General features: G+C 38.7%; 1 protein-coding gene across 11 annotated transcripts in view; it reads left to right on the top strand.

Annotated features, from left to right (window-relative positions):
* The first annotated feature begins 382 nt into the window (after nucleotides 1-382).
* Nucleotides 383-17,779, top strand: part of LOC104118026 (ultraviolet-B receptor UVR8) — a 32,130-nt gene continuing 14,733 nt past the window's right edge. For 6 of the 11 annotated variants that reach the window (XM_070174786.1, XM_009629190.4, XM_009629195.4 and 3 more), the window contains exons 1-2: nucleotides 383-825; nucleotides 4,091-4,170. In XM_070174786.1, coding sequence (XP_070030887.1) covers nucleotides 531-825; nucleotides 4,091-4,170 — 375 coding nt within the window. In that variant the 5' untranslated portion in view covers nucleotides 383-530. Of the gene's footprint in view, nucleotides 826-4,084; nucleotides 4,171-17,779 lie in introns of those variants that run through there. The other 5 variants (XM_009629187.4, XM_009629188.4, XM_009629186.4 and 2 more) reach the window with 4 other exon arrangements.

The raw sequence follows: 17,779 nt of genomic DNA, 5'->3' as shown, positions 1-17,779 counted from the left end.
GAAAAATATTTTGATGGCCAAACGGGCTCTTAGGACCAGTTTGGCCATAGATTTTGCCTATATTTTGGCAATATCCCAAATCTCAAAACCAGCTCAATAACTGGTTTTGGGCCAAATCTCTAATAATACACATGTTTTTCCAAAATAAATTTTGAGAAATATGTTTTGAAAACGTATATCCAAACACATTTTCATCTTCAAGCCAAATTTCACCCAAAACAGATTTTTCAAAACAAATTTGAGAATCTATGGCCAAATGCTAACTTAGACTATGTTAAAATCTTCAGCTATCTTTTGCTTTTTATAATTTTGTGCAATGTCCTCTTTAACCCTTGTGGACACCTTTTTAAAAGTAAAAATAAAAACACTGCGTTGTTAACAAGTGTCAGTTAGGTAAGCGCTTTGAATTCTGAAGAGCACTGGAGTAGACGTTGCCACAGTTGAAGCCATCAGTTTTTTAGACTGATGTACAGTATATCACCCCTTTCGACTTCTACATCTTCACTTCAAATCCATCAAAACAATTAGAGATGATAGGACGAGCATTTGCAAATAGATCATCATTGCGAGCGATTCTGAAAAACGAAACAAAACTTTCTGAATTACGGTTTGGGAGGTGGATTTCAGTTTCGAGTAATGGTCCCGAAGAAGCAGAGCTGAGTGGGAAGCGATTCGCAGCCCTTTGGGGAAACGGGGATTACGGAAGGCTAGGGCAAGGGAGTCTTGAGTCGCAGTGGAGCCCTAAGGCTCTGCCTCCTTCTCTTTTCGATAATCAAAGCCTCCGTGAGATTGCTTGTGGCGGTGCTCATACTCTCTTCCTTACAGGTTCTTTAAATGTTCTCTAACTTGATCATATGCAGTTGGGATTCTTAGAAGAAAATGTAATTTTACTCCCTCCGTCCATTTTATGTGGCCTTGTTTGAATGGGCAGCCATAGACATTTATTTGGTTGCTAACAAAGTTGTTCTGGGATTATTATCCTACACCCAATGTGGGACTAATAAAAGATTTTGGTACAAAATTTATACCAATATTAGTTAATTACCCATAACCAAGTACTAGATAAACGTAATGTCAAATTCTATTCCTAGATTAGTATCCTTATCCCTGTAATTAAACGACCCCTAATAAGGGTAAAATGGAAATTTGGAAGTTATAATTATTTCTAATATAAAAATGTGTCATTCTTTTCTGCGATAAATAAACTAAAAAAGAAAGTGAGCTACATAAATTGGGCCAAAGAGAGCAGATTTTTTCTACCGAGGGGCTTTGGGCTCCCAAGGCTGTGAAAACTCCACACGGAGTAGCTGTACAACAACAACAACATACCCAGTAAAATCCCACAAGTGGGATCTGGGGAGAGTAGAGTGTACGCAGACCTTACTCCTACCCCGAAAAGGGTAAAAAGGCTGTTTCCGGGAGACTCTCGGCTCAACAGAAGAGACAATAATATTAGAAGAGAAACAAAAGAAAATGCTTGTAACAACAAACGATGTGAGAAAGATAAATAACAGCAACGAATAAGTGAAAGGACAATAACACAAAACTATGCAAAACAACAATATGAACACAACATAGACCGCTAACAAACCTAAATAAAACTCTATCAGACTACCCGGTACAAAGAGAGAAGAACTCTCGACTACCTCCTAGCCTACCACCCTAATGCTCGACCTCCACATGTTCATATCAAGAGCCATGTCCTCGGAAATCTGAAGTTGCGCCATGTCCTGCATGATCACCTCGCCCCAATACTTCTTAGGCAGCCCTCTGCCTCTTCTCGTCTCTGTCAAAGCCAACCGCTCACACCTCGTAACCGGGGCATCTATGGTTCTCCTCCGCACGTGCCCGAACCACCTAAGCCTCGCTTCCCGCATCTTGTCGTCCACGGGGGCAACGCCCACCCTTTCTCGAATATCTTCATTCCTTATCTTATCCAGTTTAGTATGCCCGCACATCCATCTCAACATACTCATTTCGGCTACTTTCATCTTCTGGATATGTGAATTCTTCATTGGCCAACACTCAACCCCATACAACATAGCCGGTCTAACCACCGCTCTGCAAAACTTACCTTTGAGTTTCGGTGACATCTTCTTGTCACACAAGACTCCAGACGCTAACCGCTATTTCATCCACTCCACCCCAATACGATGCGTGACATCCTCGTCCATCTCCCTGTATGATTGACCCTAGGTACTTGAAACTTTCTCTCTTGGGGATGACTTGTGAGTCGAGCCTCACTACCATGTCCGCTTCCCCGTCACGCTGCTGAACTTACACTCCAGACACAGAGTAGCTGTATGGAGACAAATAGCTTTGGGGGGGGGGGGATTCAGCAAGAATGTCAACATTGGGATTGGAAATGGGCAAAAAGTTAGGCTGTGGAAAGACTATTGGGATGGTTTAGGACCTTGGAGGAGCAGCTCCCTCGTCTTTATCGAATGGTGAGTAACACTAATGTCTTAATAGCTGATGTTTCGAATGAAACTGGTTGGAGTTTCTGGTTTAGGAGGAGCTTCTTTGATTGGGAACTGCACGGAGTGGATTTTTTGCAAAAAAGGCTCTCAGTGAATGTTTAATCAGGGGAAGGAAGATGCACTATGTTGGAATGTTAATAAGAATGGAATGGTTACTGTGAATTCTTACTACAAAGAACTTATTAAATCTGTTCGGAGACAGACACAGTGTGGCCTTGGAAGCTAATGTGGAAGACATTTGCACCTACTAAAGTGGCTTGTCTTGGTTGGATGGCGGCTCATGAAGCATGCTTGACTCAAGATAATTTGAGACGAATAGGCTTTAATATGTGTGGTAGATGCTATCTATGTGAGAACTCCTGTAAATCTGTGGATGACCTCTTTATGCACTGTCATTATACCTGGCAGATTTGGACCATGTTTATGGCTATTTTTGGTGTTTTATTCCTGAGAAGTTCAGAGGTTTGCTATGGTGCTGGAAGTCAATCTATGCTGGGACGTATAAGAAGAAGATCCGGATCACCATCCATTGCGCATTGCAATGGCAATTTGGACAGAGAGAAATATTAGATGTTTTGAGGGCAAAGGGAGCAACTTCAAGTAGTAAAATATAGATGCATTCAAAATTTGTACTATTGGAAGAATGGAAACAATGTTTTTAATTTTCAGGATTTGCTAGACTTGTTAGATTTTATAGAGATCTGATGTTCCTAGTCTAGCTCTATTGTACTTGCTGCAGTATTTTCTTGATACTACTTTTTAATAAAATATTAGTTATCAAAAAAAATAAAAATGAAACCACTTTTAAAAAAACACTTCAAAAATAAAGAGCAGATTTTTTCTACTCCCTACGTTTCAATTTAGATGATGTAGTTTGACTTGACACAAAGTTTAAGGAAAAAAAAAGAAGATTTTTAAAACATGTGGTCCTAAAAGCTTAAGGGGCAAAAGCTTTGCGGGGCCATGATATTTGTGTGGTCATAAAAATTTCTCATTAAGGGTAAAGTGGGTAAAATGAAAAGTTCAAAGTTGAATTGTTTCTAAATATAGAAATGTGTTATTCTTTATGGAACGGACTAATAAGGAAAGCGTGTCATTTAAATTGAAACGGAGGAGTACCAGTTTTTCTTGTTGGGGGTTTGGGGGGGGGGGGGGAGCGCTAGGGAGGTGGTGAGAGTATTTTGTGATTCTTAGCAAAATGGATATAGAAGATTCATATAGTCGAAGCCACCTAGTTCGGGATTAAAGTTAAGTTAATTGATTGATCAAATTTCGATGCAAAGTTTTTGCGGATATTTAATAGTTAATGCTAGCTTTTGTTTTCCCTAGATTTTGTCAATATGTGCTTCCATTTTTCTAGTGCATTTTGAGTTTTGTCTTTTTTGTTGAAGATTGTGTTCAAACTTGTCCACCAGCATCAATCTATTTTATGTCATGATAAAACTACTTGTGAGATAATGTAATGAAAGGAATATAAGAGTTTGTAGCTAGGTATTTGTCCAAATAGGATTGTCCGGTTCCTATAGAATCTCTCACTAAAATAATGTTTTAGACTGCTGTTGCATCAGCAGAGGCTTTACTTACAAATTAATTGCCCTCTATTTTTGCAGAAAATGGCCATGTTTATGCCAGTGGGCTCAATGATTATGGACAGCTAGGGGTGTCAGCAGATGATAGAGGTTATATAATTGTATGCTATCTTGACCTTTTTGATACAATTTCATACTTTGGATAGGTTAGAAACATAACTTCATCAATTAATTGAACATAGTTTTTAATCATATAATAAGCATGTAGTATTTGGATAGGACATAACTTCATCAATTAATTGAAGACATTTTTGAAATCATACAATAATTATATAGTACTCACAGCCATTTGTTGCAACATTGGGTTTTGCTGTTAGATTTTATGCTTTCAACCTTCAATTGGTTCCAATACTATGGTGGGACGGGTTATGAGTTTGTGGGTGGTGTGAGATGGCTCCAAAGGCCTTCCTACTACGGAGAACTTGGGAGGGATATAAATAATGATGAAAATGTTATGAAAGTTGTGGTGGATGATATGTCTATCGGAAACAACCTCTCTTCCTTCATAAGGTATGTGAGAAGGCACGGGAGAAAATATATTATTGATATTGGATGAATAATACAATACAAGAGGTCCTTATTTATAGCTATACTATACAAGGACATACTACTCTTCTACCAATGTGGGACAATACTACACTATATACATGCTGTAAACTAACACTCCCCCTCAAGCAGGTGCATACAAATCATATGTACCGAGCTTGTTACATATATAACCAATACGAGGACCAGTGAGGGACTTGGTGAAAATATCTGCAAGTTGATCATTCGACCTCACAAACTTTGTAGCAATCTCTCCTGAAAGTATCTTTTCTCTGACGAAGTGACAATCAATCTCAATGTGTTTAGTTCTCTCATGGAATACCGGATTTGATGCAATATGAAGGGCAGCTTGATTATCGCACACAAGTTCCATCCGACTGATTTCACTAAATTTCAACTCCTTGAGCAATTGTTTGGTCCAGACTAGCTCACATGTTGCCATAGCCATTGCTCGATATTCTGCTTCTGCACTAGACCGAGCAACTACATTCTGTTTCTTGCTCTTCCAGGACACCAAATTTTCTCCTACTAAAACACAATATCCAGACGTAGAACGTCTATCAGAAGGTGATCCTGCCCAATCAGCATCTGAGTATCCAATGATCTGCTCATGACCTCGATCCTCAAAGAGTAACCCTTTGCCTGGAGCCGATTTTATATATCGAATAATGCGGACAACTGCATCCCAATGACTATCACAGGGAGAATTCATAAACTGACTTACAACACTCACAGGATAAGAAATGTCGGGTCTAGTCACTGTGAGATAATTTAATTTTTCAACCAGCCGCCTATAGCTTGCATGATCGCTAAGCGGCTCCCCCTGTCCTGGCATAAGTTTAGAATTCGGATCTATCGGAGTGTCAACAGGTCTGCAACCTATCATCCCCGTCTCCTCAAGAATGTCTAAAGCATATTTTCTTTGAGAAATAACAATACCTGAGCTAGATTGGGCAACCTCAATACCTAGAAAGTACTTCAATCTGCCTAGATCCTTAGTTTGGAAGTGTTGGAAGAGATGCTGCTTCAGATTGGTAATACCATCCTGATCATTGCCAGTAATAACAATATCATCAACATAGACTATCAGATAAATACAGAGACTTGAAGCAGAGTGCCGATAAAACACAGAGTGATTAACTTCACTACGAATCATGCCAAACTCCTGGATAACCGTGCTGAACTTACCAAACCAGGCTTGAGGAGACTGCTTTAGACCATAAAGTGACCGACGCAAGCGACATACAAGGCCACGAGACTCCCCCTATGCAACAAAATCAGGTGGTTGCTCCATATAAATCTCATCCTCAAGATCACCGTGAAGAAAGGCATTTTTAATGTCCAGCTGATAGAGGGGCCAATGACGAACCGCAGCCATGGATAAAAAAAGGCGGACTGAAGCCACTTTAGCCACGGGAGAGAAGGTATCACTGTAATCGAGCCCAAATATCTGAGTATATCCTTTGGCAACAAGACGGGCCTTAAGTCGATCAATCTGTCCATCGGGACCAACTTTGACTGCATAAACCCAACGACAACCAACAGTAGATTTACCTGAGGGAAGAGGAACAAGCTCCCAAGTACCACTTGTATGTAAAGCAGACATCTCGTCATTCATAGCCTGTCGCCATCCTGGATGAGACAACGCTTCACCTGTAGACTTAGGGATGGAAACCAAGGACAAAGAAGATATAAAAGCATAATGGGGAGATGACAGACGATGATAGCTCAAACCGACATAATGAGGATTAGAGTTAAGTGTGGTCCGTATACCTTTCCGAAGTGCAATCGGTGTACTAGGAGCAGGGTCCGCAGCAGGAGCAGGGTCAGGTGCAGGACGAGAACCAGTTGGGCCTGATGGAAGACGCAAACGACGATGATAAGTCAAGAGTGGTGTTCTTGTGGCTGGGGAACTAGGGGGAATAACACTAGACTCCTCAACGGTTGGTATGGATGAAACCTCTGTGGTCGAAGGTGGAGGAGGAGCTATAGTAAACTCCTCAAAGGTCGGTATAGGTAAGACCTCAGATATATCATGGTGGTTAGCAGAGGTAAAGAAAGGTTTAGACTCAAAAAATGTGACGTCAGCTGACATAAGGTACCTACGAAGATCTGGAGAATAACAACGATATCCCTTCTGAACACGAGAATAACCAAGGAAGACACACTTGAGAGCACGAGGAGCTAACTTATCTTTCCCAGGGGCTAAGTTATGAACAAAACACGTGCTCCCAAAAACACGAGGTGGAAGAGAGTATAAGGGTGACTGGGGAAACAATACTGAATGCGGAATCTGATTCTTGATGGGAGATGAAGGCATCCGATTAATCAAATAACAAGCTGTGAGAACTGCATCGCCCCAAAAACGCAACGGAACACGAGATTCAATTAGAAGTGTGCGAGCAGTCTCAATAAGGTGCCTATTCTTTCTCTCAGCAATCCCATTTTGTTGAGGGGTATAAGGACAAGATGTCTGATGAATAATTCCCTGAGAAGTCATAAACTGCTGAAATTGAGAAGATAAATATTCTAAGGCATTATCACTGCGAAAAATGCGAATAGAAACACCAAATTGGTTTTTGATTTCAGCACAGAAACTCTGGAATATAGAAAATAACTCAGAACGATCTTTCATTAAGAAAAGCCAAGTACATCTTGAATAATCATCAATGAAACTGACAAAATAACGAAATCCCAAGGATGAACTGACTCTACTAGGACCCCATATATCAGAATGAACTAAGGAGAAGACAGACTCTGCATGACTCTCAACACTACGCGAAAAGGAGGCTCGGGTATGTTTCCCAAGTTGACACGACTCACAATCTAATGTAGACAAACTAGATAAACTAGGCACCATCTTCTGAAGTTTGGATAAACTCGGATGTCCTAAACGTCTGTGGATTAGATCTGGAGGATCTGTAACTAGACATGTTGTGGAAGGACTGAGTGAGTTAAGGTAGTAAAGGCCTTCTGATTCACGTCCTGTACCAATTGTCTGTCCCGTATTGCGGTCCTGCATAATAAAAGAATCGTCAATAAAATATATACCACAATGGAGGGCACGAGTCAAACGACTAACAGATGCAAGACTAAAAGGACAACCAAGGACATAAAGAACGGAATCTAGGGTGATAGAAGACAAAGGATTAGCTTGTCCAACTCCTTTTGCCTTAGTTTGACATCCATTGGCTAAAGTAACAGTGGGAAGAGACTGTGAATATACAATATTTGACAAAAGTGATATATTACCAGAGATGTGATCAGAAGCGCCGGAGTCCATGACCCATGGGCCAAGAGTGCTAGACTGGGAAACACAAGCAAAAGAATTACCAGAAACAGAAGTATCAGTCTGAGCAACTGAGGCTACTTGTGGAGATGTCTGCTTACTTGCTCGATACTGAAGGAGCTCATTATATTCTTCTTTAGATAAAGAAAATCCTTGGTTACCTGGAGTCTCGGTCTGAGCAATGTAAGCATTTTTGGGTGGACGACCATGTAAGGAATAGCACATTTCACGAGTGTGTCCAAGTTTGTGACAATAAGAACACTTGGGTCTAGATCTTCCAAAACGACCTCCTCCTCGTCTATGCTCCATAGTTTGAGATGCCCGAACATCCATTGTCTGGGATGCAAGAACAGAGGAATCAAGTATCTGTGATGAGATCACTGGTGGACTTGGTGCTGCAGCAAGGCGGAGTAATCGAGAGAATAATTCATCAACTGTCGGGACAGACGGACTAGCCAAAATCTGGTCGCGTACTGAATCAAGATCATTAGGAAGTCCAGCGAGGGTAAGAACGAGAAACATCTTCTGTCGCTGCTCTTGTTGTTTTTCCACACTAGCAGAAACTGGCATCAACTTCTCAAATTCCTCCATGACTGCCTGTACTTGACCCAAGTAAGTAGACATATCCAATTCCTGCTTCTTTAAGTTTGTCATCCGTGATATCACATCATAGAAGCGAGATATGTCATTAGTGTATAAGGTGCGTGCCTTTGCCCAAACCAAATAACATGTCTGGAATGGACGAAACAAGGGCATCAACTTGGAATCAATAGATCGCCACAAGATGCTACATAACTGAGCATCGATTTTTGCCCAAAGTGCTATTGCCTTTTCATCTCCATCGCTAGACTGTTTGATTAGATGATCTTGAACACCTTGACCTCTACACCATAACTCGACAGATGAAGCCCAAGCTAAGTAGTTTGAACCTCCCATTAAAGGTTTCGAGGTAATAATAGCACTAGAGCTTCCAGAACTCATGTTTCTAGACCCAAAAGCATCAAATCCCAAAGACATTGTTGCAAATTATTACCAAATAGGAGAAAGAATCAACTGTAATCCACTGAAACAATGTACGAAAACACAGAAACAGAATACTGAAAAACTGTAGCTGCCGGAATCTACTGTAGCTGTCGGAATAGTACTGTAGCTGTCGGAATAGTACTGTAGCTGCCGGAAAAAACTCAAAGTTGTCGGAATGAAATGAAAACAGTAGGGGTAGGATCAGAATTACCAGGCGACCCAACTGTTCTGAAGGAAGATTTTCAAAAAATGGCCGGAAGTGATCGTATGCGCCGGCGCGTGAGCTCACGCGCGTGAGCTTTTGGTGGCGCGTGGAGGCACGTGAGGAGGCTGCTGCCGGAGTTTTTCACTGGGGTTGGTCGCCGGACAGTGACGACTCTTGTGGTAGTGTTGGATTTTGCACAACACTGACAGAAATGAAGCTGATAGAAAACAACCTTAAAAAATACTGATTTCTCTTTCCCGGAATCGCTGAAATTTATGCACAGTGATAAGTCTCTCACAATTGCTCTGATACCATGTGAGAAGGCACGAGAGAAAATATGTTATTGATATTGGATGAACAATACAATACAAGAGGTCCATATTTATAGTTATACTATACAAGGACATACTACTCTTCTACCAATGTGGGACAATACTACACTATATACATGCTGTAAACTAACAAGGTAGGGGTAAAGTTAATGTTCACACTACCCTCCCCAGACCCCACGTGTGGGATTGCAGTGGGTTTGTTGTTGTTGTTGTTTTTTGGTGGAGGATATAATCAAGGAAATTTTCCGGATCTCCAGCCCATATATATACTATATGCAGGATGCTTTGTGCACGACTGAGGTAGTCCAACGGTTCAGGGTGTCAAAGTGACGTGTTATTCATGGGTTCAAAGTTCTGCTTAGTTTGTTTGCCAAAACTAAACAGTGACCAATATGTGTGGTCTATTTGATTCTTTTTCAATCTAAAAAATTTCCTAATAAAATCACTCTTAAAACTTAAAATTTGTGTAGAAATAAACAACTAATCTCAAAAGTAATTTTTTAACTAAAATTTATTTCTTAACTAAACTTTATAATTTAAAAGTCAAGCTCTACAATATTTCTTTAACAAAAGCTCTCTATAATAATAACAACAATCCAGTATAATCCCACTAGTGGGGTCTGGGGAGGGTAGTGTGTACGCAGACCTTACCCCTACCCTGGGGTAGAGAGGCTGTTTCCGATAGACCCTCGGCTCCCTTCCTCCAAGAACTCCCCACCTTGCTCTTGGGGTGACTCGAACTCACAACCTCTTGGTTGGAAGTGGAGGGTGCTCACCACTAGAGCAACTCACTCTTGTCTAACAAAAACTCTCTACAAACTATAAATTCTCTCGACTCTCTCTTTCTTTTGGTTTTATGCTTACTTTTATCAGTAAAATTTTTAATGTTGTCTTTTGTTATTTTAATTTTGATTTATAAAACTATGGTTATATTAAAAGTTTATTTATTGTTTAGCTAAATGTTGCATAGTTTGATTTAAAAAATTTGGTACACCATTCATCGACAAATAAATAAATAAATTATTGACTTATTTAAAGTTTGAACACCCTTGGCGGAATTCCTGGCTACGCCATTGTAAAGAGGGGTCCACTAGTTCGAGTTGTGGTCATTCGCTTTATGTAGACTCTGTGGTCTCTGTTCGTTCTTGCTTCGAATGGGAATTTTAGCTATACAGAAATACTCGTAGATAAAAATGAAGTATGTGACGTAGGAAGGCTATCGCCGCGTCTGTCAATTGGTTCCTGAGGAAAAGGACATTGAAAAATCAGAGCAAAAACCTCTGAAGACAATGAAAAAGGAGAAGATGTCAATTACTGTTGAATCAAAGAATAAACCACAATCAAAGCGACATCCTCCTTAGACAATGAAAAAAGAGAAGATGTCAATTCCTGTTGAATCAAAGGATAAAAGATAATCAAAGTGACAATCTCCTGAGGCAATGAAGTATGTGAAGAAGGAAGGCTATCGCCGCCTCTGTAAATTAGTTCATGTTGAATCAAAGGATAAAAAAGAGTCTAAACGACAACCTCCTGGGACAATGAAAAAGGAGAAAAGAGATCTTAGTAGTGTGGTTATTAACAACATTCTCCGGGAATTAGAACTGTATCTTCACCAATGCTTTGATATGGAGTGGCTTTGCTCGCTTCATACTCAGGGTAGACGTAGGATATTAGGCGTTGATATGGGTCTCGGGAAGACGGGACAGATTTGCGGCTTCTTAGCCGGATTATACAATTCAGGGCTTATCGAGAGGATTTTGATGGTTGCTCCAGCAACTTTGATGAACCAATGGGCTGACGAGTTCAGAGATGTGTATTATGTTTCAGTAGAGAAATATTTTCGTCAAAGGCTAGCTATCCTGGATGATATTCTTCAACAAGTTCTTCAGGGCAAAGGCTTTCTTCTCATAACCTACAATCTTTTAAGAATTTATGTAAAGTCTTTTTGTCATGGTCGGTGGGATTATATGATTCTTGATGAGGGGCATTGCATAAAGAATCCCAATGCACTGGTGGCTGAAAGTGTGCGTAAGATTGATTGTGATCATTGTAATTGGCACACCCATTCAAAACAACCTTGAGGAAATATGGGCTTTATTCAACTTCTGCTACCCTAAGCTGCTGAGTGACAAAAACTGGTTTAAGAAGATTTATAAGGATCCCATTCTTCATGGAAGTGATGAAAATGCTTCTACCAGAGTAAAGCATTGGAGCTCAGAAACTGCAAAGAAACTTAGGCAAAAGATTGAACCATATCTTCTGCGACGTTTGAAGAAGTATTTCCTGATGGAAGTCTGAAGAAAAATGAGATTACTGTGTGGCTTAAAATTGACGAAATCTCAGCGGGAACTCTACACAGATTTCTTGAAGGGGAAGATTGCCCACTCAGACTGAACATTACCAGTTTCCAAAAAGAAAAAAAGGGCCCTCTCAGACAACCCTTTGGCTAAACTTTCTTGAAGAAAATATGTGTTCACCCCCAGTTAGTAGAACTTCGATTCTGTGATACATGAAGATTCTTTCAAGATAACATTTATACCGGGTTTATTGGGTCATTTGATTCGCCGTGGGTATCATGTGCTTATCTTTGCTCTAACTTGCCAGATGCTTAATCTAATCCTAGACGCTTTACAAATCAGAGACTTGCAGTTCATTAGGATGGATGGAAACACCAAACGTGTTGACAGGCTGGGCAAAAGTGTTGGGAAATAGTGGAGGTTAGGTCAAAAGATTTGTCTTTACAGTAAAATTCTCTATAATTTAGGTAATAGTTATATTAAAGGAGGCTTGATGCAAAGAGATCTTTCCTCTACTATGCTCTTTGTGTTCGTTAGGTGTGTTCATGGTTCGGTTTGGATCGGTTTTTCCCTAGAAAGAAACCAAACCAAATAAGTCGGTTCTTCAAATATTGGAACCAAACCAAACCAATTAAGTCGGTTGTTTATCGATTCGGTTTTTGTCAGTTTTTCGGTTTTTTCGGTTATTTATCGGTTTTTTTCTTAAATATGAGACATATACTACCGAACACATATTCCGGAGACTACATTTTCAACGTAACACTATCAAACCAATTGCTCTTTGAGAAATTTATCATTTACCAAGATATTTTGATGATAATTGAATCAAATAATGATGAATAATTTAAGTACTCAACTAAAAATCGATTATTTTTAACATGAAATAAATTCTTGTACTTAGCAAAAGATAACTACCAATCAAACTAGAATATGCAAATGCAAAGAATTAGACTATTATAATAGCAATAAACTAGACTAAAAATACAAACGACTAATATGTACCATAAAATTTTAGAAACTTTATATAAAAATATACACACACACACACATATATATATATATATATATATATATATATATGTGTGTGTGTAATAATAAATTTAAATAGCTACTACTTCTATAGTCGGTTTGGTTCGTTTTTTTCCGGTTATTTTTTGATTGAAACCAAAACCAAACCAAATTTGATCGGTTTTTAAAATTCAAAACCAGAACCAAACCAAACCTAAAAAGTATCGGTTTTTTTGGTCGGTTTGGTTCGGTTTTTCGGGTTTTTATGAACACCCCTAGTGTTCGTCACGAAAGGGATTTATAAAAAAAAAGGATCATTGTAATGAAAGGGTTCCCCAGCTCCCTGTTACTTATTTGAGCCTACCTTTAGGGGCAAAGCACATTGCAAGGTGCCAGAAATATTTTTATATCCAATAGAGGTCATCTTTGTTTGGTCCGCCTGATATTTCATATCCTTGTTGCTTAAACCTGATTCTGTTGTGAACGTATGGGTGTTTAACGGGCGGGCTGTGACGGGCTGGACACAAAAAAAATCAGCCCGTCCGTTTAACGTTGCGGGCTGTACTTTTTTGGGTTTTTTTTTCCGTCCGGGTTCGGGTTTAGCGGGTTGTTAGCGGGTTGTTAGCAGGTCGTGGAATTTTTTTTTTTTTTTTTAAAGTAAATTTTGTTTTTCTAATTCAATGTTATTGATACTTAAGTGTTTGCAAACTTTTAAGGCGTAGAATTAAACTTTGAAGTTTAAAATTTGAAATTTGAAATTTGAATTTTATAATTTTAAAATTGAAATTTGAAAGTAAGTGGCTACAAAAAATTATTTAATAAGACCAATAGGCAATATGTAAGGATCAAGCTCCGAAGACTTTCATTTGATATTTTTATTGAATAATATATAATACTTCAAATTAAGTTGCAAGTTCTTTTTTGATTTTGTTATTTTTGAACTTGCAAATTAAAAGTTTACAACAATTATAAAAAAAAGAAATAGTACATCACATGCTTTGCATCATTTTTGTAAGTTCATCCATGTCAACATGAGGTTCTTGGTTTCCGGCATTGGTTGAATCAGAACCATAAACCATTATATCTCCAATTTCTTGGTCCTCCGCTTCATCTACCTCGTCACGCCCTTGATTTCGTCGTTTTGATCTTATCCAATCTCTGAAGCACACTAGAATTTCCAAAGCGTTGCTACCTAATGAATGACGGGTATCTCTTAGTTGCTGCCTTGCTTGGCTAAATGCGCTCTCTGATGCGACTGTTGAAATCAGCACATTTAGCACGTCTCGAGCCATGGCCGAAAGAACAGGAAATTGATTTGAGTTGCTCCTCCACCAACCCAGTGGTAGAAATTCCTTTGTGCGGGGCTCTGCTGACTTTTGCAAGTAGAATTGAAGTTCATCAATATTCCTGCTACTGGTTTGTTGATGCTCCCCTATTGTAAACCAAATCAAATAATCTTCAACACCATCATTATCATCCAAAGCACTGGTCCCAGATGTTGAAACTGAACTTGAAGGAATATTTGCATCTACAGCAGAAGAAGCATCAACAATATTAGCATAATAATTATATAATGTTTCTAAATGTTTGTGTAGATCAGAAATACAAGTGTCAATATCAGGAGTTTCAGTTGGTCCGATATTCATATAAGAATATAAAGCAGTGATTAATTGGCGACAAGTGGCCATTTTGATAGAAGGGTTTAAAATAGCACCAATTATGTAAATAAGGGGAATTGGGTAAAAATATTTTTTAAACTTATCTAGCATAGATTCAACAACAGAAGTATATCCTTCTATCTTCTTCAAATTATGTAGTAAAAGAGAAATTTCAGCAATATGAACTAAACCATTTACAATAGTAGGATAATAAGCTCCAGAAAACTCAAGTGTAGCCACATAAAATTTTTGTAAAAACTTTACAACATCTTCAATGACATCCCAAGTTCTAGATGTTAACAAACGGCTAGGATCGGTACAATGAGAATTAACAACTTCAGTTATAGGCATTCTATATTTATAACAACATTTTAAGAATAAATAAGTATAATTCTACCTAGTAACTATTTCTTTAGGCATGAGTCTTGGTTTTAGTCCCTAGTGTCACATTTTTCTTTTTAGCATTTAATCTATCACTTCTATTATTTCCTTGAATTACACCAACAGCTCTTCTAACTAAAGTGATATCATTTCTAAATAATTCAAGGCCACTCTTCACAATCAAATTATAAATATGACATGCACATCTAACATGAAATATTTCAGGAAGTGGTGGGTGTCGATGCAATTTTAATATTGTAATAGCAGCATTGTTGTTAGAAGCATTATCAAATGACACACACAAAACTTTTTCTGCAAGATTATAAAACATAGCAACTTCATGGATAGTATTACTTATAAATGCACCAGTATGACTTTGATCTTCATCATATTTAAAAGCAATAATACGTTTTTGCATACAAAAATTACCATTTATCCAATGGCATGTAACAGTCAAATAATCATTACCATTTACAGCACGACCAATATCAGAAGTAAGAGAAATTCTACAAGAAAGACTGGCGAACAAATAACGTATATATGTCTGATATTGTCCCAAAAGCCTTAAGATATCAGCTCTACAAGTACTTCTAGGAATACCTTTAAACAAAAGGTTATAAATTCTTTGAATATAAGTAACAAGATATGGTGAAGCAGCAAAACTAAAAGGTAAACAACCTAAAACAATCATTTTAGCTAATTCTTCCCGATCTTTCTTAATATCGTATTTACCCATTAACCCTCCAGTACCCGGGTTAAGTTTTTGTTGCCCATCTTCCTCATCTACTCCCCAATCAAGAGGGTGGTTGTCTACCATGTGCCTACGAAGTTGACCCGTTCCCCCTCCCTTACCGGTCTCATGTTTATAAATATCCTTACAAATTCTACATCTTACATAATTTTTATCTTCTTCTAGTCTGTCAAAAAAATTCCAACACTTACTTCTTAATCTTCGATTCTTCTTAATAGGGAGGGGAGGCCTACTTGTATTACCACGACTTCCACCCCTAATATTTTGAGTTTGACTAGCATTACCAGGTGTAGCTGGTGGTGTTTTAAGATTATCAGGTGATGGAAATGGAATATCATCTAAATTATCATCTAAATCATCATCTATACCATAATTTTCTTGAAGTCCCTCATAATCTACATTTAAATTTTCACGTGAACTTTCAGAAATATATGTAAAGCTACTAGAAGAACAAGCACCACCTCTTGATCTTTTGGAAGTTTTCTTACTACCACCTCTACTAGTGCACGCCTTTTTGGCTGCTCTAAATATATCCATTATGTAAATTAAATTAATAATTGTAAATAATAAAATAAATGTATACCAAAGAAGAGAAAGATATAGAACGAGTGTACCGGGATTCCGGATGCCGCACTAAATTTGATATCAAAAACCAAACTTCAATTGATAGATCGATACTTGATAGTTGATACCATACTTCACTTGAATACTTGATATTTGATAATAATAATTTTGTAATGGCTAAACTAAATATTTGATGAAACTTGAAATAATAAGTAATTGAGAATTTAAGAATAATAATCAATAATATCAAGAGAGAATTAGAGTAGTAAGAGAGTGAATTGTGAGGAAAAATGAAGAAGAAGGGGGCTATTTATAGTTTTTAAAAAGTTAAAATTATAATTTATCAAATATTAGGGGTGTGAGGGCTATTTTCTTAAGGGGTAGGCCGAAATGACCATTTCTGCAAAAAAGGGCCGTTGGCCAACGGTCCAAAAAAAAAAAAAAGGTTAAAAATCGGGATGAACCGGGCTGTAGCCCGTTAACAACCCGTTAACGGGCTTAGCGGGTTCCGGTGCACCGGTATCAAAAAACTGTTCGTTTGAAACCCGCTCCCCGCCCGCCCCCACGCAACAGTACCGGGCTGACCCGGGTTGTAAACGGGTCAGCCCGGCCTGATTAACAGGTATATGTGAACGTAGTGGAACAATCCTATTGGGAAATCCGCTGGGAGGCTAATCAAGTAGAAAAACTAATACCACCTTGTTAATGGAAAAAGATGTATCATTAAACGTGACAGGGTGACATATGGGTGTGAGAGGGAATGGAGAACTGAAAAGGTGATTTCTGATACGTGTGCCTTGTGGAGAGAGGTGATGGAGGGAGGGAGAACTTGTTAAAGGTGTGGGATTTGAAGTGGGAAGTGGGGAGAGGAGAGAGGGTGGGAAAAGTACCTATGTGCTTCATGTGTAGGTGGCCAAAAAGGAATCAGGATGCTCGAAAGATAATTGCATAGACTCTAAAGATTAAAGCATATGTGTTTATATCTGTCGTTTCTTAGTGTAAGCAAAATATTGCAAACGGCTTTGAGGAGCTCATGTCTTTCCCATCCTCATGGGAGGTATATCTTCTTGTAAGCCAATTCATGCACTATTAGGCACGAGTGTGTTTGGTGTATAAGGAAGAATTATATATCCCCTCATCCGCCTCGCCCCTCCCCTCACCCTGAAAAAGAGTGAGAGGGTGAGCTTTTGGAACTAGTGGTGACGTGGAGAGAGCCAGGGAGGTAAGCTAGAGATTGCGATCCCAAGATGAAGAATTGGCTTTATCTGTGTATACGTGTACTTTTATTCCACATTGTATCTCGTTTGAACTAATTCATAAGTTCTTACTTAAGTATGCAAGTATTAGTTACGCGGAGTTCTATAGCAGAAACAAAACGGTGATTAGTAATGTAGAGATAATATTAGGAACAAAAGGCCCAATAGTCCTCATTTTTTCAAATTGGTGGACTTTTTGTCCCTCCTTGAATCGATTATTAAGATTTAACGGATACAATAGCTCATGTGAGATCTTTACCTGCTCAAAACCCAAAACTCTCCTCTTCCAATTAACGAGACCCAATACTAGTTGGGGTCTGATTTTAGGGTTTTTGGTTTCAACTAGGGTTGGGTCTTGCTATTGACCTTCTCCTCGAAACCAAGAACGTTATTTTCCTAC

Source organism: Nicotiana tomentosiformis, chromosome 5, assembly GCF_000390325.3.
Source record: "Nicotiana tomentosiformis chromosome 5, ASM39032v3, whole genome shotgun sequence".
Lineage (NCBI taxonomy): Eukaryota > Viridiplantae > Streptophyta > Magnoliopsida > Solanales > Solanaceae > Nicotiana > Nicotiana tomentosiformis.
The sequence above is the reverse complement of the archived record's forward strand: the minus strand, read 5'-3'. Positions and strand labels throughout refer to the sequence as shown.